The 22,612-nt window shown below is 41.0% G+C and overlaps 1 protein-coding gene across 1 annotated transcript in view; it reads right to left on the bottom strand.

Annotated features, from left to right (window-relative positions):
- Positions 1 to 1,732: 1,732 nt before the first annotated feature.
- Positions 1,733 to 22,612, bottom strand: part of col27a1a (collagen, type XXVII, alpha 1a) — a 63,421-nt gene continuing 42,541 nt past the window's right edge. The window contains exons 17-61 of the mRNA XM_070850684.1: positions 22,159 to 22,212; positions 21,711 to 21,764; positions 21,321 to 21,374; positions 21,175 to 21,228; positions 20,585 to 20,638; positions 20,395 to 20,439; positions 18,431 to 18,484; positions 18,288 to 18,332; positions 18,152 to 18,205; positions 18,006 to 18,059; positions 16,511 to 16,564; positions 15,744 to 15,797; positions 12,650 to 12,703; positions 12,329 to 12,373; positions 11,603 to 11,647; positions 11,176 to 11,229; positions 9,593 to 9,646; positions 9,100 to 9,153; positions 8,893 to 8,946; positions 8,747 to 8,800; positions 8,532 to 8,639; positions 8,364 to 8,417; positions 8,141 to 8,248; positions 7,959 to 8,012; positions 7,803 to 7,856; positions 7,305 to 7,361; positions 7,144 to 7,197; positions 7,004 to 7,057; positions 6,827 to 6,880; positions 6,527 to 6,580; positions 6,157 to 6,264; positions 5,808 to 5,915; positions 5,471 to 5,578; positions 5,269 to 5,322; positions 4,158 to 4,220; positions 4,017 to 4,070; positions 3,895 to 3,930; positions 3,784 to 3,801; positions 3,631 to 3,666; positions 3,492 to 3,518; positions 3,301 to 3,351; positions 3,053 to 3,221; positions 2,853 to 2,962; positions 2,512 to 2,730; positions 1,733 to 2,392 (exon numbers count right to left, since the gene is read on the bottom strand). Coding sequence (XP_070706785.1) covers positions 2,246 to 2,392; positions 2,512 to 2,730; positions 2,853 to 2,962; positions 3,053 to 3,221; positions 3,301 to 3,351; positions 3,492 to 3,518; positions 3,631 to 3,666; positions 3,784 to 3,801; positions 3,895 to 3,930; positions 4,017 to 4,070; positions 4,158 to 4,220; positions 5,269 to 5,322; positions 5,471 to 5,578; positions 5,808 to 5,915; positions 6,157 to 6,264; positions 6,527 to 6,580; positions 6,827 to 6,880; positions 7,004 to 7,057; positions 7,144 to 7,197; positions 7,305 to 7,361; positions 7,803 to 7,856; positions 7,959 to 8,012; positions 8,141 to 8,248; positions 8,364 to 8,417; positions 8,532 to 8,639; positions 8,747 to 8,800; positions 8,893 to 8,946; positions 9,100 to 9,153; positions 9,593 to 9,646; positions 11,176 to 11,229; positions 11,603 to 11,647; positions 12,329 to 12,373; positions 12,650 to 12,703; positions 15,744 to 15,797; positions 16,511 to 16,564; positions 18,006 to 18,059; positions 18,152 to 18,205; positions 18,288 to 18,332; positions 18,431 to 18,484; positions 20,395 to 20,439; positions 20,585 to 20,638; positions 21,175 to 21,228; positions 21,321 to 21,374; positions 21,711 to 21,764; positions 22,159 to 22,212 — 3,003 coding nt within the window. The 3' untranslated portion in view covers positions 1,733 to 2,245. The remainder of the gene's footprint in view (positions 2,393 to 2,511; positions 2,731 to 2,852; positions 2,963 to 3,052; positions 3,222 to 3,300; positions 3,352 to 3,491; positions 3,519 to 3,630; positions 3,667 to 3,783; positions 3,802 to 3,894; positions 3,931 to 4,016; positions 4,071 to 4,157; positions 4,221 to 5,268; positions 5,323 to 5,470; positions 5,579 to 5,807; positions 5,916 to 6,156; positions 6,265 to 6,526; positions 6,581 to 6,826; positions 6,881 to 7,003; positions 7,058 to 7,143; positions 7,198 to 7,304; positions 7,362 to 7,802; positions 7,857 to 7,958; positions 8,013 to 8,140; positions 8,249 to 8,363; positions 8,418 to 8,531; positions 8,640 to 8,746; positions 8,801 to 8,892; positions 8,947 to 9,099; positions 9,154 to 9,592; positions 9,647 to 11,175; positions 11,230 to 11,602; positions 11,648 to 12,328; positions 12,374 to 12,649; positions 12,704 to 15,743; positions 15,798 to 16,510; positions 16,565 to 18,005; positions 18,060 to 18,151; positions 18,206 to 18,287; positions 18,333 to 18,430; positions 18,485 to 20,394; positions 20,440 to 20,584; positions 20,639 to 21,174; positions 21,229 to 21,320; positions 21,375 to 21,710; positions 21,765 to 22,158; positions 22,213 to 22,612) is intronic.

Raw genomic sequence — 22,612 nt, 5'->3', positions numbered from 1 at the left:
AGATAAAGGATGCTGGCACCAGAAATAGTCTTGTCCAGAGTTTGATGACTTACTGTATTTGGCTGATATTTCCCAACAGGCTTTAGTTATAAAGGCAGCAGAAAATCCTTGCTCCAAGTCGTGTAAAAATGTGAGGTATTCTTAGCTCGTTTTAATGTCTACAACAGATTTACAAAATTAAGAAACAATTTTCACATATTTGCATAATTCTTTAAAACACAAGTTATAGTATAGCACAGAGTCCTGGTACAGTACATGGTTGATTATCATAGAGGAAAAACAACATGAAGCAAAATAACAAAAATTAAAAAAATAAAAAGATAATTAACATTGCAATAAATTTGTTCTCTGGAGCCCCAAATTTACACATAAAAAAATCTATAAACTCCAAGACCAGTTGGGCAAACTGATATATAAAGATGTCAGAAAGAGTAGTATTGCTTCAACCAACAGAATTTTGCTCAGTTGGCAACCACGTTAACAACATTAAATAACATTAAATTAGCAAGAGGGGATCCATTGTATACAGCAAGGTTTGCACAGTTATACACACTTGTGTCCAGCTACAACTTTTATTTAATTAAATCTCCACTATTAATCTCCACTAGTTGTGTTCCTAAAAATATTACATACAGCTGTGGGGGGCTTTGTACAGAGAAAAAGAAAACTTTATTCTTAACAAATACTTCAAACCCTGTGAACAAAGCACTGAACATGTTGAATAAGCGACAGATGGCTGACTATTAAGGAACTATGTAGTATTGGATGGGATATTACCACGATAGTGCATTATGGAAGCTATGGCAATACATTATATGGACTTTTTAAAATTCATCTAAGCAAGCATGCACTATAAACATCAGAATATTTCTAGCAAAGTGGTGTAATTACAGGGGTTAAGGTTAGCACCTCAGATAATTTACTTAGCACCATGCATTAGAGAGAGGATGGGATAGAAGATGGGGGTTTTATTTTGTTTCATGGACCCACTCTCCTCTCTCCTGTGGCTCAGTTCTCCTCTAAGGAATGCCTGTACCTGTAGTCTGTCTACTGGCAGTGGGGTAGAAGAAGAGACTCCTGGTCCCGTATGGTGTTGAGAAAATAATAACTGTCGACCTCCTATCTTTTGTCATAAGCGAGGAAGTGATACGCCTGATTTCACACTCCACAGTTGTAGAGAAGTTAATAAAACACTACTGAGAACTAGAGCTCTATACTCTTGTTTCTTTTACTCTGACCTCTACTCTCCAAAACCACAGATATTCTCCCAAATCATCAGTGGCATCCAGTTCAATTATGCATGAGTAATAAGTATAGCAACTATTTAATGCATTGATTCTCCATGCGGAGGACAGCTTTTGTGCATCAGTGTGTGGGTTCAGATGTTTTTACTGAAAGTTGACTGGGTCCCACTGGTTTTCTGCATTAGGGGGGAAACTGAATGCAACAATTTCCCACTTAGAGAACTAGTAACTACAGATGTGATTTACGCTCAGTTTAAGCAAATGAGCCTGCCACTGGATTAATTCACACGGGCAAGATCACAAGGAGATGAGCACCAAAACCAAATAAAATGGCACCCCTGAAAAAAAAAAAATCCTTCCATATATGTTTAAAATATCAAATTATCTTCTCATTTTCTATTGCACTTTAAGATTATTTCTTTACATAAGATATACATGTATAAAAGTTAATAATAAGCATACATATATATGTACATTTAACTGATCCCAATTACTTTAATTCTTCTCTTCTAACAGAATTGAATTCCTGGTATTTCCAAAAAAAATTACACACAGTATACAGACTGTATACAGTTAAAAAAATAAGTTACTATAATGTCCGCTGATTAACTTGGCCTTGGTCTCCCTTCACTTAGCAATGTTCCAGAGAGATTGTGTGGCATTGAGCCTTTTTTTCTCCAAGCGGACGTACATATGGAGATCCTTCTTGAAGAGCTTGAGGAAGCTTTTGCCGAATGGAGAAGTTATTAGTGCAAGAACTCCCCTGCTCCTCCTCAGCTCTTCTTTGTCCCAGCAGCTCCCCGTGCTTCCTCCCTCTGTGTCTGCAGTCCAATGGGAGTTTGGCAGAGTGAAGCAGGATCTGTTTGGGGGGAGGCTTGTACTCGCTTGGATTGCTTTGCCATGGATTGGAAGAGACTGTTCCGATTTCCATGCCTGCATGAGGGTGTCACCTAGGGCTGATGATCCATCCCTCCATGCTCGGACCACTTACGCTGCAGCCTTCACAGGAAGCATACAGGACCTACTTCTAGGTGGTAATGTGAGCCAGGGGTTGTATCAGGGAGGTTGTAGATGTCGACCACAGGGAGCAGGGTTGGGTCCAGGGAGTGAAATACAAAATGGGTCTGGTGCCAACGGCCATCTTTTATCTGAAACCCAGATACACAAGAATTATTTTAGTCCAAAACATGAATGTCACACTAGTCTGAAAGTCAAGAATGATGTCAAGAAAAGGGCATTAAGCCAGATGACATCATGTTGGTCCTACCCAGCAGGAGTCTTCTATAATTTCTGGCTCGAGCTCTCCTCCCACCTCGAACACCTCCCCACTCCAGGCCTTGAACCTCACAGAGCCCTGGGCACCCAGCCGATCCTCAGCTGACTTCCAAACCGACATGTTCAGGCAGTGGATGATGATGTGCTGCACCGCCTCCGAGCTCAGCAGGTGCAGGAAGTTCATCTGGACACGGCCAACGCTGATTGCTGGCTGCTCAAACAAGCAGAACAGGTGCTGCTTAACAAATCTGGTATGTGCTGATGTGTGTAATATTTACCATTCTTTACATTTTATAGTCTTGTAGACTTTGCTGATGGTTGCTCTTGAGTTACCTTGGATACCGTTATTGGTTTTAGGCAAGTCTGCCCATCTCCAGTAAAGTTGCAGGAGACTTCTATTGTATCTGACGAGCAGCCCAGGTTGGGGTCAATCCAGTAAGTGCCTGAAAATACAAACACATTTGGGATACCTGGTCTATCCAAACATAAGATTCTCATCTCTGTTTCCAACACAACACAACACACAGCCTCACCATCGTTTAACTTCTGTTCACAGCTGTGCAGGTCCCTGCAGATGCGGGCGGGGTTGTCCCGGGTGCCCAGTGGGTTCTTCAGGCTCTGGATCAGGTTACTGAGGTAGTGGAGGGTCTTAAAGATCTCTGCGCCCTGGTCCAGCATCGGCAGGTCCATCACTGGCTTATTCTGGAGGACAGATGAAAAGATGAGTCTGTGCAGTTTGCAAAAGACAGAAGACAGAAATGTCGATGTCATGCCCACTAACCTCAGTCCTGAGTGGGGTGTGTGAATCCATGAACAAAAGACCATCTTCCTTCTGCAGCGAAATAACAAAATCTTATAATATCTCATTTGTTCAATGCAATTATATCTCTCTGGATAACACATTACAGTATATTTTAGCTAACTTTAAGCTGTATTAGATGTAATGAAATCAGAAAACATAACATGACTTACAAATGACAGAGGAACACCTGGCAGACCCTAATATGAAAAAGAGTTGTTTAGACAATGAATCATGCAACTTAAATCTGACATTATGTATGTTTGAACTGTTTTAAAGGTTTGGTTGATCCTATAACGGTGGAAAACTTACTGGAGGTCCTGGGGGTCCACGAGGTCCAGGAGATCCCTAATAAAATGAAAAACATACATGCTGGATGAAGTTAAATGACGTCAATCAAATGTCTGCAGTAAAATATAAGTGAGTTGTAACAACAGAAGAAACGGCAATGCCACGCAAACATACCCTAGGGCCTTGCAATCCCTGTTAAGAAGGAGAAAAGACATATTTTCAGTCTGGATACTGTCAGCCTGGAAACTGAAAGAATAGCTGTGGCAAGAAGTCAAGAGGACTTACAGTCTCTCCATGATTGCCCTTGTCTCCTCTGGGACCCTGTAAAGAGATGAACACAGTCAGTTGGCTAAAGAATAACACCAGAGAGAAATGTTGAAGCTTGTTTCGATCTGTATGATACATACTGCGCTTCCAGTGGGACCAATAATTCCTATTGGGCCAACAACTCCTCCTCTGCCCTGATGGAGGGAAACAATTGAGAAAAAGAATGAAACAAGAGTTCTAGTGCATTTTATAAGTGTAATTTTGATCAACCGTCTACTTACCATTGCACCCTGTGGTCCCTTTGGCCCCCTTATCCCCTTTGGCCCCAGGTCTCCCGGAGGCCCCTGAAAACAGAAGCAATAACTGTGTTCACCTGTTCAGAATTGTATTATTTGATGCCTTTTTACACACTACACTATACAGTATCTACATCTCATCATGGAACATCTGACATCCCCTAACTGTTTCCATATTGAGGCCAATGTTTCCAGCTGTCCTAACAGATTTTGGCTTTGGGTTCTGTGTAGTGATTTCAATACAATAGAAAAAAGGTTTTTCTCAACTGTCACTCAACCACATGGAATGTGTTTATGGTGCATGATGGAAACTTTGCTTCACACTAGCAGTTGTATTATTGTTTAAAAACCACATAAAAATACATACAAGCAAATATGCTTTTAAAACTGGCGCTTGTAGATTGTTCCAGAAAGGAGCAACACAAGCATGTCATGGGCCAGCAAGTGAGGAAAAAAATCTGCTGGCTTGCTTCAAAGTGTGCTGTCTGTAAATGTGATCTGGTGATGGGAGAGAACAGCCAATCATTTTGAAAGCCTTTAGGACAAAAAGGACAAAGCTGTCATGCAGAGTAACTGCTCACTGAATAGTCATAAATAAGGTATAATTGTTTCTTTGATGTATGTGTAAAATGGGATATATATATAATCATGTAACAGTTCAGCAGATGTTTGTGCAAGCAAATGTGTAATTATTGTTACTGTGACAAGCTCTGCTTCGCAAAAGCCAGGTGTTGCAAAGTCCAGACTACACCTGAATCCCAAAACAAGCCATATTTGAAGAAGTTCACTAGTTAGAGAGTGAGCCACTTCCTGAAAAGACACTCTACGTTTGATAAAGCAAACTGTCCTGGAATCAATACAACTTCTAATCCAAAAAGGGCTCATTCTAACAAAGCTCTAGTTCTCTTTGTATGGTACTGTATAGGATTAAGTATGCTGTCCATTTCCTTCAGTAGAATTGTGATGCACTCATTTGCCAGTGCTGATGAATTCATTTGCTATATTGTAATATCATATGTGTTGCATGTCAACAGCCATGGTTTGTACTATATACGCAGAGTGCAGATGATGTGCAGCTGTTGGATGCTGAACATACCCTTGGTCCAAAAACTCCCAGAATTCCTGGAAATCCTGGTTCACCTGTAACACCCTGAACAAGAATTTAGTAAACAATCAGAGACACAGAATTTCCAAAAAGAAACACACAGAGTGTCATGAAATCATATCCATCAAGATCTTGGTAAGTCATTGGCTGTATTACATATGGTTATGTGTGTGTATCTGAGGCTGACACTCACAGGTTGTCCTTTAGTTCCTTTGTCTCCCTGTGTCCCTGGAAGTCCCATTCCGCCTCTGAAGCCTCTTTTCCCTGGAGGTCCATTCTGGCCTCGAAGACCCTGCTCACCCTGGATGGATTAACAAGTGATCATATGACTGAGTGAAGATCACCCATGGCCAGTTAAACAATTATTTACAAGCTCATTTGATAATCATAGCAGTTGTACTAATAAATCCTTTGCACAGCAGCATAATTGCATCTAAGATTGCACATTGCTAACCCATTAACACACGTCATTACAATTATTTTACTTTTTTAGCCTGAATGTTCTATACAACATACTGTTTTCCCCTTACCTTTGGTCCAATGCCCCCCTGATCTCCTGGGAGTCCTGGAACGCCAGTTTTACCACGTGAGCCAGCTTTGCCAGGAAGACCAGCCTCCCCATCATCACCATGCTCTCCCTAGATACATTATTATGAAAACAAGATGGATGAGAATCATACCTAACACACACGATACACAAACGTTTGTCCTTGTAGTACTGTGGCCTTAAAATGTTGAAAACTATTAACTAGTTTTTTGTTCTGTCCGACACATTTGCATTGTGTAACATAATGAATATTCAAGCATCTAGGGCATGTTTGCAAAGCTATAGACTCTTGTGTAAATACGATAAATAAGATATTAATTTATTTGCCTCACCGGCATGCCTTTACTTCCATCCTTTCCTGGGACTCCATCCATCCCGGGTACACCCTCTTGTCCCTCTCGGCCCACCACACCTCTGGGACCAGGAGGACCACCAACACCCTGAGAAGAAGAGAGCACTTATTAGAAATTTTGACTGGCTTCTTTTTCATCTGTCTTTAATTGAGTACATTGGCACCATCAGTTTTCCGCTGTCTAGATTTCTATCTATTTTTTCTATCTTTTGTTTCTGCCTTATTTCCAAGTATTCTAGTCATGAATGCAATAATAGTAAAGGCTGAGAGGATGCAAAACAGTCTTTTGTAATGAAATGCTGTAAGGCACTGAAGCAGATTTGGATATATATGTCAAATCAATGACTTACCTCTGTTCCTCTGGTTCCTTTTTGTCCTGACTGACCCTTTTTGCCTTTTTGACCCTTTAGAGAGAGAAAATGTTTTACAGGTGATATAAGATTGTTGATCATTCTTTGTCACTACCAATAATGTACAGCTACATTTAAGCAGGTACAAGTGACCAGCATGTCATTACTGCATATCAAACTACAACTCTTCAAACATACACACAGAAGCACAATCACCCTCTACCATGCACAGCAAACACCTTAATCCAAAACTATGTCACATATTTGTTGCACATAATCTTTTTGTTTTAACATCCTTACTTGATCTCCTTTGGCCCCCTTGGGTCCTTGTTGCCCACGAGGTCCAGACTGTCCCTGAAATTGCCAGTTATGTTAATAACAGCATATAAAGACAACTTGTGTGAGCATGCTTGCCGGTTGTTTAGGCAGACCTCATGACAGAACCGTGTACTAGAGATCAAAACTTTTGACACTCACAGGTTGTCCAGGAGCTCCGGGCCTGCCTCTCTCTCCATCAACACCAATCTGACCCTGAGAGAGAGTAACAGAATATAAACGTCCTAAACCCAAACACCCAAATAAATAATGTTAAAATCACCTGGAGTGACGATACATACTTGGTACCCTGGATCTCCTGATTCCCCCCTCTCTCCTCTGTCACCTGGAGGACCCTGATAAAACAAGGAGTACATGAGTAAATTGCAAATCTTTTGATTTCTGCAACCTTATAGCAGACAACAGTAGAAGGAAGGAGAAAAGTAAGTCAGGTGTGACTTACTATGTCACCTGGAGGACCAGGAGGACCCTCTACTTTTCCATCATCTCCCTGCTCGCCCTGCACATCAAAATGAGAACATTTCAGATTTAGATGGTTTCAATAAAAGACATACCCCTAACGTTTCTGCTTTTGAGAAAATGTTACATATCTTGGAACATTTGCCTTCTGTAGATACGCTAATATAACTGATTTTGATGTGCTAAAGCAGAAATCAACAAAAACAACCTCCCCATGTGAATAAAATCAGTTCTCTCTGCCTTTGTGTGGAATAAAAGCCACAGTACATTAACAGGCTGCTTACACAGGGAGGTGCATTTTGGCATATTGTTGGCTTCATAGCTCGGTGAAAAACATCTGCTGTTATTGATCTACTTTCAGGTTGGGGCCAATTCAAACTGGTATAAGTGGTATATGCTGAGAAAGTTAAAGTTAAGAGTTATTGAAGGTAATGTGGAAGAATGAGAGATTGGTGTTACACATAAAGTAAACGAGGTGTACCTTTTCACCTTTTGGTCCTGGAGGCCCCATTGGGCCCTGTGGTCCCTGATGACCCTGCAAAGAAAGACACATGGAATGATGTTATGTCAAATTAGACATCTAAAGGTTTAAAATCCATCCAGTTGCAGACCCATACATATAATAGGATAATCTTACCTCATAACCTGCAAGACCAGGTTCCCCCTGTTGACCCATTCGACCAGGAGCTCCCTGAAAAAAACCAATGTGTCACTTTACGTAATTTAGGACATTAGATGTCATTCAAACTTGTGATGAAAACCATTTAGGAATTTCAAAGATGAATGATAAATATCTTTATCATTACTGTTCCACTTTACCACGTGTCCAATGGTTCCTCTGGACCCCTTCTGCCCAACAAAACCTGGTGGTCCAGTCTTCCCCACAGGCCCAGTCTCGCCAAGGTGACCTTGATGACCTTTGGCACCCTAAACATACACAATGGATAAGCTATAGAATAGCTGACCACATAGCAGTTCTATGTCATTGGGTTTGAATCCTTTTAGTTTCTGAAAGTCATCAGAGATGATTTGATATTCATACCTTTGATCCTGGTTTGCCTCGTTCCCCAATTTTGCCAGGTTTCCCTTCTGGACCCTTTAGAGAGAAAACAAAATTAAGATACAGCTTAAGGTCTGATTTGAGAGTCTGAGAAAGTCAATTTGCAAAAAATGTGTGTCTATGAATTCACCAGAAAAGCAGAATACTTACTCTGACCCCAGTGAGTCCAGGACTTCCAGGTTGGCCTTCCTTTCCCTTTTGCCCAATTTCACCTTTTTCTCCGTTGTCGCCTTGCTGGCCCATGTCACCCTTTTCCCCCTGAGCACATGCACATAAAAACATGACTCTTTGTCTCAAGCATGGATAGGCAGATTAAGATTAGTAGTGCATTATATTGATTACGACATTTTGGTAAAACATGCCACCTTGGCTCCATCGGGACCAGCTGGACCAGCTTCTCCCTCTAGGCCTGGCTCTCCCTGTTATCACACGCATACAAAGGTTAATGCAATGAACAGCTCTACCTCTGAGGGATGCAAAATATTTGATAGTTTAATGCTGATAAACACACCCGCTGTCCCATTAGTCCCTGCTCTCCGATGTTCCCAACAGGTCCAATGGCTCCCTGACACACACAGAAACAAATACAAATGATGTGCATCTGGTGTTTGCTTGATATTAATCAGTGTAGTTTCATCAAATTAAGCATGCAATTGTTTATATCAAACTTTAAGAGAAACTTATATCCTGCAACGTAAAAAACAATATGTTGTCAAACCTTCTCCCCTGGTTCGCCTGGCAGTCCTGGTTCCCCCGCCTTTCCTGGAGGACCCTTTATAAATACGTAGATGATGGAGAAAGGATAATGTTGGATGATTTTGGATTAAAATTAAGGTCTAATGACTCTTTGGCATCAGATATGAACAATATGTCAGGGGTGAATTCCATTACGCAATTTCATAATAGAAGGGACAGAAAAAGAAAGAGGACACCTTTGTGATGTAGGTTAATTAGTTTAATTTGACAGATTACCTCAATCAGAGAGCATTACTGATTCACTGGTATAGGGTGAACAACAGATGTCACATATTTAATCATTTAGTCTTCACAATACCCCTTGTGTGTGTGCGCGCAAGTGCGTGTGTGTGCGCGCAAGTGCGTGTGTGTGTGCGCAAGTGTGTCTGTGTGTGCGCAAGTGTGTGTGTGTGTGTGTGTGTCCAAGCGTGAGTGTGTGCAAGTGTGTGTGTAAGTGTATTTGCAAAATCTCTCACCTTTGGACCAATTTCTCCTAACAGTCCCACAGTCCCTGGAGGCCCAGGTGGTCCCTAAAGATGACAACACAAATAATTAGAGAAGAAATTTCACACTAATCAACATCAGATTTCATTTAAAAAGCACAAAAAAATTGGAAATCTCCGGCTAATGTTGATTGTGGATAAGCCAATGGCAGATAAATCAGTAAGCCATCTGTGCACAGTTTGGCTCTGAATGCAGTGACTAACTGTGACACTAATTATGCTTTTCAAACATTGACGCTTTGCCACAAATACTTCTTAATCTCACTGCATATGAATGTTTGACTGATTGACTGGTATCCAGTAATGGTTAAACTAAAGTCACCTGTGTGGTCTTTAATCTATATAATGTACTGGTTGTGAGCTGAGAGAAAGCGTTAACAGCAGGGCTCAGAAGCGTATTGTCTATTGGTGATAGCAGCTGTTTTATTTTCTAGGGATGAGACAATGGAGGATGATTAGGAGGGAAAAGCTGATGTGAACAATGCATATGAGGAAGGAATCATATTTTAACAGATGGTTGCCAGGAAACTTTGTCTTCCCACGATGATAAAATCTTATTTATAGGGAACCAACAGCTTGTCTAAATCAAAACTAAGTTGTCTAATAAGAGTTAACAACTGTTAAACTATTAACAGGAACAAATATATTCTACAGCATGCAATTTCATGCAATTATATATTGCCTATCAAAATTAATTACACCTCTGCTAAGCAAAATACATCGGAAATTCAGTCAAACATTCGTCTTTTCTACAGTAGGTATAAACAGTCTGCTGCATGAGTGTCCTCTTGAGACATTAGTGGCTAAGATCCATATTTAATGTAATAGGGAACATGAGAAAAGTAACCCGTGGTTCATTCATATCAATGAAAACATTGAAGGAATGGGTGACTGTCTCTAATATGAGATAAATTTAGTGTGAATGCAAACTGTGTGCATAACATAAAACCACAAGAAGGGCAGCAAATCTTTTACAAGAAAAGTTTTATCCATCATGGCAATAAACGCATATATTTTCCCTGCAAGTTCAGCAATTTAGCACTTCTATAGAAAATCTGTTTCTCTTATTCTTTCATTTTATCCTTTATTCTGTCCATCACCCAGCATGCTTGCAGTTCACCCCCCCGCCACTACAGAGCACATGTGTGAAGTATGAGACCATTCTCTGGCTGCCCCGGAGGAAACATTTAATACAGGCGAATATATTTTTAATAAGTACTAAAATATGTCTCATAAACTCTGTCCTGGCCATGATATATTGGAGCTAACAGATCTGGGCAGGGAGAACTACAGGGCTGTTTGTTGCCAAAGAGAATTTAATAAAAAAATAGCAAATATAATGATGAAAAAGCGAGAGGAAAAGTTTGATGAGCTAAAGTAAGAATCCTGCAAAAGATCAGGCCTCAACAAAGATGGTAGAAATAGAAAGAGAGAAGGCAAGAGACTGAGACAGATGAGGACATCAAGATATGTTAGGAGAGGCATGAAGGTGCAGAGAAGATGAGGAACAGGGGAAAAATATATAAAATGAATGAGAGACAGTTGGAGAGTCATACCGGCTCGCCTGCTATTCCCTTGTCTCCTGGAGGTCCTGAGGGCCCTTGGATACCCTGGAGACAGAAAGATAAATGAGTTCAGATTACATGTACATGCCCACACCTCAAAAAACACTGCATACATGCATTGCTGTAATTATCACGAATAACAGAATATAGGAGATGTTCACTCGAACCTTCTAAAATAATGTATTTCTCATCTTTGGCAAGAATGACGTCAGATGCAGTACATGTCAGGCATACAATTGATTTTAATATGCATTGACAGTGAACCAATAAGTATTTGTACAGTATTTACATACAGTACACTGTGTCACTGTGTGCAGAACATTAAGCTTGTTGCTCTCTGTCGCTTAGCCCTTAGGTAGTGTGTATTGTGTATATGAATATTATTTCTACGTATGTTCTATGACTCCTGTGAACTCACAGGAAAACCTTTAGGCCCAGTTTCCCCTGGCTCTCCAATCTTCCCCTGTGGAGACACAGTAAAAGGAACAATGCAGTATTGCAGTATTACAATGCAGTATTCATTAGCATGTGATCTATGATGCTCACAGAAAGTACGTTAACACATAGGCCCAGATTTACTGAGGTCAGACACATTCTGCAACTAAAGACACGTTATTTATGTAGTGACAACACATCGAAACAATTTCTGACATTAGCACGACACAAAGAAATGGGAAAGAAGTGTTTGATAAGATACCTAGAGGTCATTTTCACATTTTTGTAACACCATGTCTTTCTCCATATCTTTCATCTCTCTCTCTTTGCCCCAAAAGTTAATGTTTGGACCCCTGATTTACCACAGATTTACAAGCCTTTCTATACATAAAGGTCTTCAGCGATATATGCCCAAAAAACATTCAAAGGTGCAGATTAAGTGCAGACTGAGTAAATTCTAATTCCACCAATGAGGTAGTCAAAAAAAATTGTGATCAACTGTCATACATGTAACAGTCTGTAAAAACTTTCCAAGGAATTTTCTATTCTCCAAAGTAATATGTAGTTTCTAACTGCAATCCTCCACAGTACTGGTATCATACAGGTCTTCTAAATCATTCTGATGCCTTGCCTCTCCAGAGGAACACAAGTACCAAAAAATATATGAGAGGAAGGAGTGGAAAAGTAGAAATGTACCCCACTGCTTTACCTGTGGTCCGGGGAAACCTATTTTTCCTGGAGGACCATCAGAACCCTGCGGAGAAAGGGAAGGGTGAGAGATAGCTGTGTGTTGAGACATGTCAGTTTGCTGTATATTTCCTGCCTCCTGGGTGGCAATTTTTGTTTCACAAGACCAATTTTAATAAACTTTTCTGTATTTATTTTATTCAGAAGGATATTATTTTCACACAAATGTTGTTTTATGGTCATTACTCTTGTGTCTGCATAGTTTGACTTTGCCAATATTTCCAGTTTCATATATCAACAAGGAAATTCCAAAAAATGCACCCAGTCAAGTCAGATTTCTTACCAGCTTGCCCTCTAACCCCATCTCTCCTGTTGGACCGTCAGGACCTATTGCTCCCTGAAACACAAGACAGCTGTCACTTCACCAACAGAGGTCACTGTAACACAGCCAGACAGCCACAACATACCACAAACAAACATCTCTGTATAGTGCACGGATGCCAGTAATACCCCCCAATGTTAGAGGCAGTGTGGGTGTCACTGTGCCTGTAAACGACACTTTTCAGGGCAAATAAGGCAGACGTGTAGAAATATGTGTGTTAAATTGCTAATGGTCTATCTATAGGGTGTCACGCATGGCAGTGAAAGTTACTGGTCTATCACTTGCATTATTCTAATACTAGAATCAAGACATGAAGTCTGGGAAGACAGATACATACTGTTCACACTTAAACACACACACTGTCAGAACAGTCTGAATGTTTAGATTACATGGGTGCAAATGTCAAACATAATCAATCTAAAGTGCTTAAAGGCCTCTAGTCCAGTGAGCAGTGATAATAAATGGCAGCCAGGCAGTGGACCAATACAGTCCATCTGCTCTGCACCTGCACCCACACAACTTTCTCATTTATACTGTGGAAGATGCTGGCTCACTGACGCTGTGAAGATCCTCAACAGCTGATGATGTGACTCCCTATCGGTCAATCTAAGCTAAGAGTGATTATAAATAACTAGTTGTAAACTATGGTTTTCTCAAAATCATTAGTGATTTGAAAGTAGAAAACAAATATAACACGATACAGCCACGCAGGAGAGTGAGTGGATGAAGACTGAGCACAGTGGGAGTTTGGCCCGTGGAGAACGCCGCTCGCTCAAGTGCTATAAGCCTATTATACATAGAGCTGGATAAGCAGCGCTCATTAACATTCCTGTCTGGGGTACCTGCTACCCACTGCTTGCGTTTATATAGCCGGATTAGCCGATGTGTAGGGAAAATATTTCACCCGAGTGGGCCCCTGGAAAAACATGTTCACTCAAATATTACGCTTCAAAGGTAATCAATTACATTGAGTTACATTAATTTGTAACACAAGTGTGACCCTTTTCAAACAAAGACAGGAGCAAGATTCAAAACATCTATTTAAATCAAACTAGCTCAACAATAAGCACAGAGGGAGGGATGATGAGATTAATATGCTCTTCAATATGGTAAAAATTAGCTGAGGATTTGCAGGTCAGACGTCATGAGGAGTTATTAGATACAAAGCATGGTTAGTCAGATTGGTGACTCCTTATGGCTGACATAGACAAATTTGAGTTCATGAGTTCAAATAGGTTTTACACATATGAATAAAAACTCAAGCAAGGAAAAATGGAGACGATAGTGGTGCCAGCTTCTTAGCTGGTCTGATGCCAACATGCAGTTTTATCGCTTGTCTCAGATTCCACCATCTTTCCATGTTAGAAAACAGTCCATGCCAACGTTTCTGAGAGTGAGGCCAGATGTTTCAGTGCTGTCGTTATTAAGGCCTTGTGCCTGAAGCGAAATAGCAAACATCTACAAGACATATGGTGTGTAAAAGTCTCATTTTGCACTAAGATGCTTTACTTATTGTTGCATTGTCGCTGTTGAATCTCTTGTGGAGACAGAGCTTGCGTGTAGCTGGTGAGTGAAGGTAACGCATGTCTGTGGTTGCACATATTTACGTCTGTGAGAGAACCACCTCTATGTCTTCTGGTTTGCTGCACTCAGGTTTCTAACTTTGGACTACCCAACATAAGTCATGAAGCAGCAGGCAGATTTACTGGCAGTGGAAGCTGCGAACATTAGTATTAATTGAAAACACAGCTTGAGACATGACAGTGTGTTCAGGCCAACCACAGCAAGGCCCATCTCCCATAGATGCCTCAGATAAAGACGCTCTGTGCTATTTAATCCCACTTTCCAGCTGGCTTAGTGGATGATAGCGATAAAAGACATATTTCAAAAATCTTTGAAAAAGGTTGGCAATGGTGTCTGAGCTCCACAAGACAGCAAATAAAGTGCAGAGTATGTTATGATATTGACCATAGAAGCTGAGGTGGCAAGCAAAACTGACCCCAAAAACACATTTTACTGTGTTTTTATCATTATTGCCAATAAATTATCTTTGAGTTCATTCTTGGTAAACAAGAATTAGTTCCAGAGGCCAAATTCTATGATTGATGGTATTTTGCCAGCTCAAACTCCAGCTTGAGAGCTGTCAAATACTCTGGTATTGTGTACAATTTCACTTTCATTACCAATCATGTCAGTTCCGAAACTGCAACACTGTGGTTAGTGTTCTCGGTGTGGATGCTTTCAGGCATTAAATGTCTAAATCAGGTGTAAACTACTTGATGTGATAAAAAATGACAAAATCTAATAATCTCTTCAAACATTTATCACATTCAGGAAAAATATAAAACCAAGTTTTATATATATATTTAAATAGGTTATCATGAAAAGATTAAACGTCTAAAAGCTGCTGCTGAGGTTTTTGTGAATGGTGCTTTATGGTTTTGAAACCTTCTGCTAACCCAGAATGCCTGAAAAACATGAAAAAACTGATCCAGTCCTTTGCTAATCCCCACCATATTTCATGTTTTTCTAGTTGACTAAATTTACAGCTAAAGTAACTTCCAGAATGACAACAAAAGCCAGGCAGTTTTTCACAACATAAGACATGTAGCTGGATTGACAGCGGTCCTTCCTACAACTAGTAGTCACTGTTTTATTAAAATGAAATAAAGAAGAGCTGTTTGTTTTACACCACTGGAGCTCTCCCAGCGGTTATAATGAGCCCTGACTTTTGAAAAGAATGAAACAGACTCATGCTTGAACTCCTAACCCAAGATTCTGTTATGGAAGCATCCATGTCTATTAAACACACATGACCATATCGCTGCTCACAAACTATAGTTTTACCAACGGCTCAACAACAGCAGTGGCACATGGCTCCTATACACACACATACACAATACAGCATACACATAAGCAGTTAAGGGAAGTGTATCTACACTCTTTTGTAAAGGTTTTCATCTGTTCTTAAGGCTGGGAACTATGGGTCCCTGACTGCAGAGCCTCGGTCAAAAGCAAAGCTGCAACAACAACAGGTGTGAAACTTCAAATTTACCCGTAAGCCTTTGGGTCCTCTAGTACCGGCTGGCCCAGTCGCTCCTGGAGGGCCCTAACAGACAAAGGAAAAGGAGGATGAAGAGGAAAAAGACAAGGGGGGAGGAAAAAAGGGAACAAGAGATAAAACAAAGATTTACACTGACAGAGCACAGAGCCCCCTGCTTGTTGACCCTGAGGAGCAACCTGACCTCAGGAACACACTATGGGGTTTGTTGTTAGATTTGTCACTCACACCAATTAAAGGGCCAGCTCTGGAATCCCATCCTGCTGCACCCCGGAGCCCCATATTTATGTTTGTTTTGGTGGCTAAGTGGCCCCCACCTACAACCAATGCTTGGCCCGCTCTCTGTCAAACCTGGCCGTGGCAAGAACGCAGCGAGGGGAAACGAAGGGCAGGGGCAGCTTCTAATTGGTTATAGGTGTTGGGCTTTTGATTGACAGGAGGGTAATGCAGGTTCAGCAGGAGGCTGCCAGCTCTCATCATGCTCAGAGAGACCTTTGCTGCCGTGCAGACTGTGGGTTATTAACACTATACACTACTATCATCTACAACCGCTAAAAAGATTCTTTTAGTACACAGATACAAAGACATCTATGTTCATGTGTTAGCTTTTTAACTCTTTTTCTCTGATACAGCCATACTTTCTACTCACACAGGGTAAAACCTGATGTTGATAACCATACAGCTCATTGTCTAAATACTATCATCAGTAAAAACTATCAAGTAAAAGGAAGGGATAAAGTACAAATACAGTGGCGACTTACTGGTCTTCCTGGTGGTCCTGTAGGCCCAGTTTCACCTGGTGTCCCTGGGTGACCCTGTCAGAAAGAAAAACACACACACACACAGTGCAGAGATTACAACTGACACAAAACTGGGCACTGTACAAATGATAGGGGTCAAGTTTTTACAAAGCTTTCAAATGTGATCTTATTAAACATGCGTTAAAGACATAAACTCACTCTAAACTCTCTTCTATATTCTAAATTCCAGGTAGATACAGTTTGAATTTGTGTGAGGTAAGAAACTACATGTCAGTCACATGCACTAGCATTAGTACAAACATACATCTGCAGAAATGTTCTGTGGGACTGTAACAATAAGAGACAGTGGGGAAAAGAGAAAAACAGAAAGCCTGAGGAGATGATTTTATATCTGAAAACATACTGCTTTTGGCTGCTTTTCTTGCTCTTTTATTAGACCTCATTCTTTGGCTGCACCATTTGTAAAACAATAACTATGTAATGGGGAGTATTTTCAGTCAGACTAGTCAGATCAGCTGAGTACAATAAAATATATCTAATATGCAAACCTATAGCACAGTAGGTAGCTCTGATCTCATGCCTCCACGGGATTAAATCATAAATGCTTGCAGTATGAGCTCTCTGTTTGCAGCAATAGATGTCTGCTGGTCAGCTCCCCTCACTTTGTATGATGCAGACTTTTCCAGAGGGTCTGTTTCTGTTTTGCAGCTGAGAGCGCGGGACAACAGAGAACTTTCTTATAAGTGTGTGAGTGAGTGTGTGTGGTGAGGTCCTGGGTGAAATCCAGCTGGCTGTCAGCCAACAGGAAACTTCCCTCTGTTTCAGCAAGAATGATGACTAAATTCTTATCCACTCCAGCCAGTCAAACAGTATACATTCATATCAGATAAAGACACTCCATGACAGGAGAGGCCACTTGCTCTGTCTTAAAGAGCAAGGTAACGTTTGTGACAAAGGTAGAGTAAACCCATGAAATACAAGACCTTTGGGGGCACTCGGGTGTCCTGCAGACTAAAGAAAAAATATGGATGGAGGTCTGAAAATGAATCACCGTCTTTCTTCATTTCTTTATTCGTGTGAGCAAATCCCACTGGCATTGGAGAATGAGAAGTCAGCACTTCCTGTCACCATTAAATACCGTCAAGGGGGTAAATCATTGGCACTTATCCATTGGAACTATTTCTACCTTTGTTTAAACCAATGTTACAACTTCTTCCTTGTAAAGGCCTCCTGCCAAGTGCTAAACCACTGCTTAGAAAACATGGCCCATAGTAGTCAACTGAGAGATGTGCCTCTTTTCCCCTTTGGCATATACTAGTGGTATTGACCTAATCCCACACATCACAATATTCCCATGGGAATAACACACACAGCCTAGTATATAAGATTACCATTTTCTCAGGAGTTTCTTAATGATACAGCACACAGGAAACCACGCATGAGCTCATACTGTCTTTATCAAACTAAAACCCAACCGCTGCTCGTCGCGCCTTACCATCGATCCCTTTTCTCCAGGTGGTCCTGGAAGGCCCATCTCCCCTCGATCCCCCTAAACATACAGAAGCACAACGCTCAGCTTTCAAAGTAACCTTGTGAGGATTTGTAACACTTAAAGATAAAGGAAAGAACAAGTTATTTTACCTTCTCTCCTGCCAGTCCTGCCTCTCCCACAGGTCCGATGAAACCCACCAAGCCCTGAAATACAGAGACTCGATGTTGGATGGATGAATGGATAGACATTTAGAAAAACTGAAGTGGCTATGTCAGGGTTCCTTACTCTTTCTCCCATGGATCCAACTTTTCCTGTGATACCGGGCTCTCCCTGCAGATGCATATATTATACGAGTTACCTCTTTACAATGATTTTATCTTTTTTTTTTAGATATTTTGAGAAAAAGATCATATGCGTGGATTATTCACCTTAAGTCCCTCTGGCCCAACCTTCCCAGGAAATCCTTTTCTGCCCATTATACCCTGAAAAAGGACACACCATACAAAAATAAATAGTGAATTGCAGGCATACATACTTGCCAGTTAATGCACTGTTAACATTCATCACAAATTCTCAATGAATATAAAGGATCTGCTTCCTGTCAGATGACAGTTTGATTAGAGAAAGCTGGGAAGTAGTCCGCAGCTGTTGATCACATTCTGTACATTCTGTTGAAATACGTGATGGCATGTACAGGTAATGCTGACAGTACATTTTGGCAGGCTGTGAAAGTGTTCAATGACTGTAATGTTCCTCTTGCACAGACAGTAATTCCCGGGGTTAAGAGGGGGGCTGAGTGCTTTTTTTTTTACTAGCAATAACTCCAGGTTAGAAATCTTTAAGCCAAACTCCTAAAGACTGAGTGACTCAACAATTCCAAAGTTTTACTCCAGAACGGTTGGCGGCTTTCAGAAGTCAGTACAGGCTAACATTGTATTTCACTCAGTGGCACTCAGTAAAAGCAGTAACATGACAATAAATATGAGCTGTCCGGGATTAGCAACTTCTTATCACCTGATTTAGATTTATGTCAGCCGTTGACCGTATTAACCAAAGAAATAAAGAAATACCAAGAGAACGAACAGAAACTACACTAAGAGAGAGGGATGAAGAGCAACTGAGAAGGTGTGGGAGATGATAAAAAGGAAGACAGAGGTAAAGACAGGGTGTCATTCTGCAGAGCATTGAAGCTAAAAGACAGCTGGCAGAGGAGACGGACGAGGTGGAACAGTAGGAGGACCTGTGGCACCTGGCCAGAGATCAATCACAGCTCCTGAAGGAGTCATACACCACTTCCCCTCAGATGGAGAACAGGGGGGTTAGAGAATGAGACGAGTGAGTGGGTGGGAGCCGAGGGGGAGTGTAGAGGGGGGTAGAGTTAAAGAAAGGATGTCTGGCGGTAGGAAGAAGTAAAAGACAAACTGATGAAGAAAAACAGGTAGCATCTGAGACAATCAAACATTCTTAAAAAACTAGAACACATGCAACTGAAATGTGTTTACACCTCACAATGATTAATTTTCTTTGTCATTCAATAAAGTGCCTGAGAAATTAAGTCAACAAATCTCATATATCTGCAGTGGCCCATTAACATCTAGCACTTTATGGCAGCTATAAATCTTTCCACCTATAAACATGGTGATGGCGGTTATCACCCCCTTGTGGCCAAGAATATGGATTGCATGCAGCCCTTCGTTGTGACAGGTCTATCATCCAGGGACAAGTCAACATAATAACCTCCATAAAACTCTAACCATACACATCCACAGCTTCTCTCCAATGCAAACCGAGAAAAATCCATTTTCAGAACCTACTTTATTGCATCCCATACATTTCAGATCAACTCTCACCATGGTATAACAAACTTTGGCATGCATAATTAAAATTAAACGAATTATACTGCATACTGAATAGGCAGCTGAGACTAAAATTGAGTTACACATGATTTAGAGTAAGCCATACATTGATCACAGTAGGGTGATGACATGCAGTCAATGCCTTGTACGGCTAACTATAAAAAAAATGTTGTACTGCAGAGCATGTAAACAGATTTAACCTCACAATGCAGTTATGTTTCCACAAACTCTGTGATATTTCTGTCCCTTCCTCTTTCTCTCTTTGATTTGTTTACCACAGACGGATATGGAATGAAACCACAATGATGCACATGACAGATGGTTTGATTGTTTTGCATGGGATACAGTTTAAACAAACACAAAAATGTACATGCAATCACATAGAAACACACACAGACTCAGTGTTTCTCTATGACAAAACACACGCGCGTTTGCTTTTTTCACATGCTATAACCGTAGCAGTGACTCCTGCTATCGACTCTCTCTCTTTCCTCTCCATCAGCCAGGCAACACCAGGTGTATATCCAATAACTCACCTCAAGTCCTGTTGGTCCTGGTGGTCCAATCGGGCCCTCGTCTCCCTGGAAACAGATTATATTGATCTTAGCATGAATTACGTTTGGGGACATAAAGCAGCCCTCGGCAAAGAGAAACCTTGTGTCATAAAACTTTTAATGTCTTTTGGCGCTTTGTGGTTGTTCTGTGGGCGGTGTGTGACATTCTTACCTCCAAGCCAGGAACCCCTCGTGGCCCTGGTAAACCTCTGGCCCCTGGCTTTCCCTGCATGGATAAAAAGCAGTCAAATGCTAAATGAATGCGAATGCATAAAGGTAATGTGGTATTAACATGAGGGTTTTTAGCCATGAGTGGTGTGGCTCTAGGGAGGGCAATGTTGGTCTGTCGGTCAGTTGGTCCACCACTTTGGTCTAGACTGAAATATCTCACCAACTATTGGATGGATTACCATTGAATTTCAGACATTCACAGTCCGTAGAGAATGAATCCTGCCTGACTTCCTCTAAAACATCATCACGTCAAAATTTTGTGGCCTACCACCTGCATACCTAATGGCAGTCCCATCAGCCTCAGCTGTACTTTGCTTTTAGTATTAATTAGCTAAGGTTAGAATGCTACCACACTAAACTAAGCTGGTGAACATGGTAAACATTATACATGCTAAATATCAACATGTTAGGATTGTAATGGTGAGCATTATAAGCATGCTGACATTAGCGTTTGGCTCGAAGCACAGTGGTGCTTAAATAAAACCTCACAGAGCTGTTAGACTAATCAGCTACGATGATGGTTTGACTCACCTTTGGTCCTTCAAGGCCGTTCTCTCCCGGTGGTCCCATGTCACCTGGGAAACCCTGCCATGATTAATAAAAAAACAAAGATTTCTTTTGACTGTCGTAAATACAATACAGACTCACATATTTAATGCATTAATGTAGATACAAACCTCAGGGCCTGGCGGTCCAGGTGCACCATCAGGGCCTCTCTCTCCCAGCTTGCCCTGGGACAAAGACAAACCAGGATATGAGAAATGTCTTAAAGGAATAGTTGGATATTTTGGGAAATATACTTATTCCCTCTATTGCTGAGACTCATTACCCCTTGCATATCTGTGCACTTAATATCAGGCTTTAGTTTTGCTGGTAAGTGGATTTTATTATGATCCAGGCTTGCTGATTCCCCCTGTTTGAAGTCTTTATGCTAAGCTAAGCTAACTGGCTGTGGCCTTCTAATGCAGGGATAGATACACAAGTGTTGTTGATCATCCGATCATATTGTGGGCAAGACAACATCAACACGTTTTAACGTATTTCTTGTCATTAAAGCAGGAGCTAACCTGTGGTCCTGGTTTCCCACGGATTCCTGGTAACCCTGGAGCCCCCTGGATGCCCTGTCCAACACAAACACAACACATAAAAATAAAAACTAAGAGAGACAGTAGGACAGTATTCAGAAACAAAAAACAGACTTCTGATTTCTTTTCTAGGGAAACAGTCATTAGACATGCATGACTCTGCTCAGTATGTCTGTTATCTCTTGGGACCACTCACTCTGTTCTATGATGCTAAAGGGGTTAGATTTTGCTTACACGCGCAGACAAAGGGGAGGAGGGTTTATATAAAAATTTCCATAAGCTGGACACCACACATCTGGCTAAGTCATTTTGAAAAGGCACACTACTGCAACAAAGGCTGTGTAACTCTAAATGTGTGTGGTTGGAGGAAACATGCAGGCAAGGGGCAGAACTGTGGTTAGAAAGTGTTTGTGTTGCAGTGGTGATCTACCTTGTCTCCTTTGTACCCAGGCTCCCCTTGCTCTCCAGGAATCCCAACTTCACCCTGAGGCAGGAAGATGGAAGGCACGAACAAAGAGAAAGAGAAATGAAGGACATTAGGGGGAATGGTAACTTCCTACTTTGTCAATCACACTTTTTCAACAGACAATACTAATTACCGCTCTGTACATTATGAACGTTCACTCACAATGAATTGATTCATTGCATCAGCCAAGTTCTTCATGTGGTGTCAGTCTGTTTCATGAAAGGCCCATTGATAGCAATTACACCATTCTGTACACCCACATGTCTTAGAGAATAAGCCAGTGTTCAGCAGATTAGTAATTAAAGACAATTAATTATTTCAACTCTGGTCTGAGTAGCCTCTTTACAAATGTAAAGCGAGAAGTGCATAACGTTTATCTTTTATTCAGACCCATCATTAGAAGTTACTGTAATTTGCA

This window comes from Pempheris klunzingeri, chromosome 19 (genome assembly GCF_042242105.1).
Source record: "Pempheris klunzingeri isolate RE-2024b chromosome 19, fPemKlu1.hap1, whole genome shotgun sequence".
NCBI classification, from domain to species: domain Eukaryota; kingdom Metazoa; phylum Chordata; class Actinopteri; order Acropomatiformes; family Pempheridae; genus Pempheris; species Pempheris klunzingeri.
The sequence above is the reverse complement of the archived record's forward strand: the minus strand, read 5'-3'. Positions and strand labels throughout refer to the sequence as shown.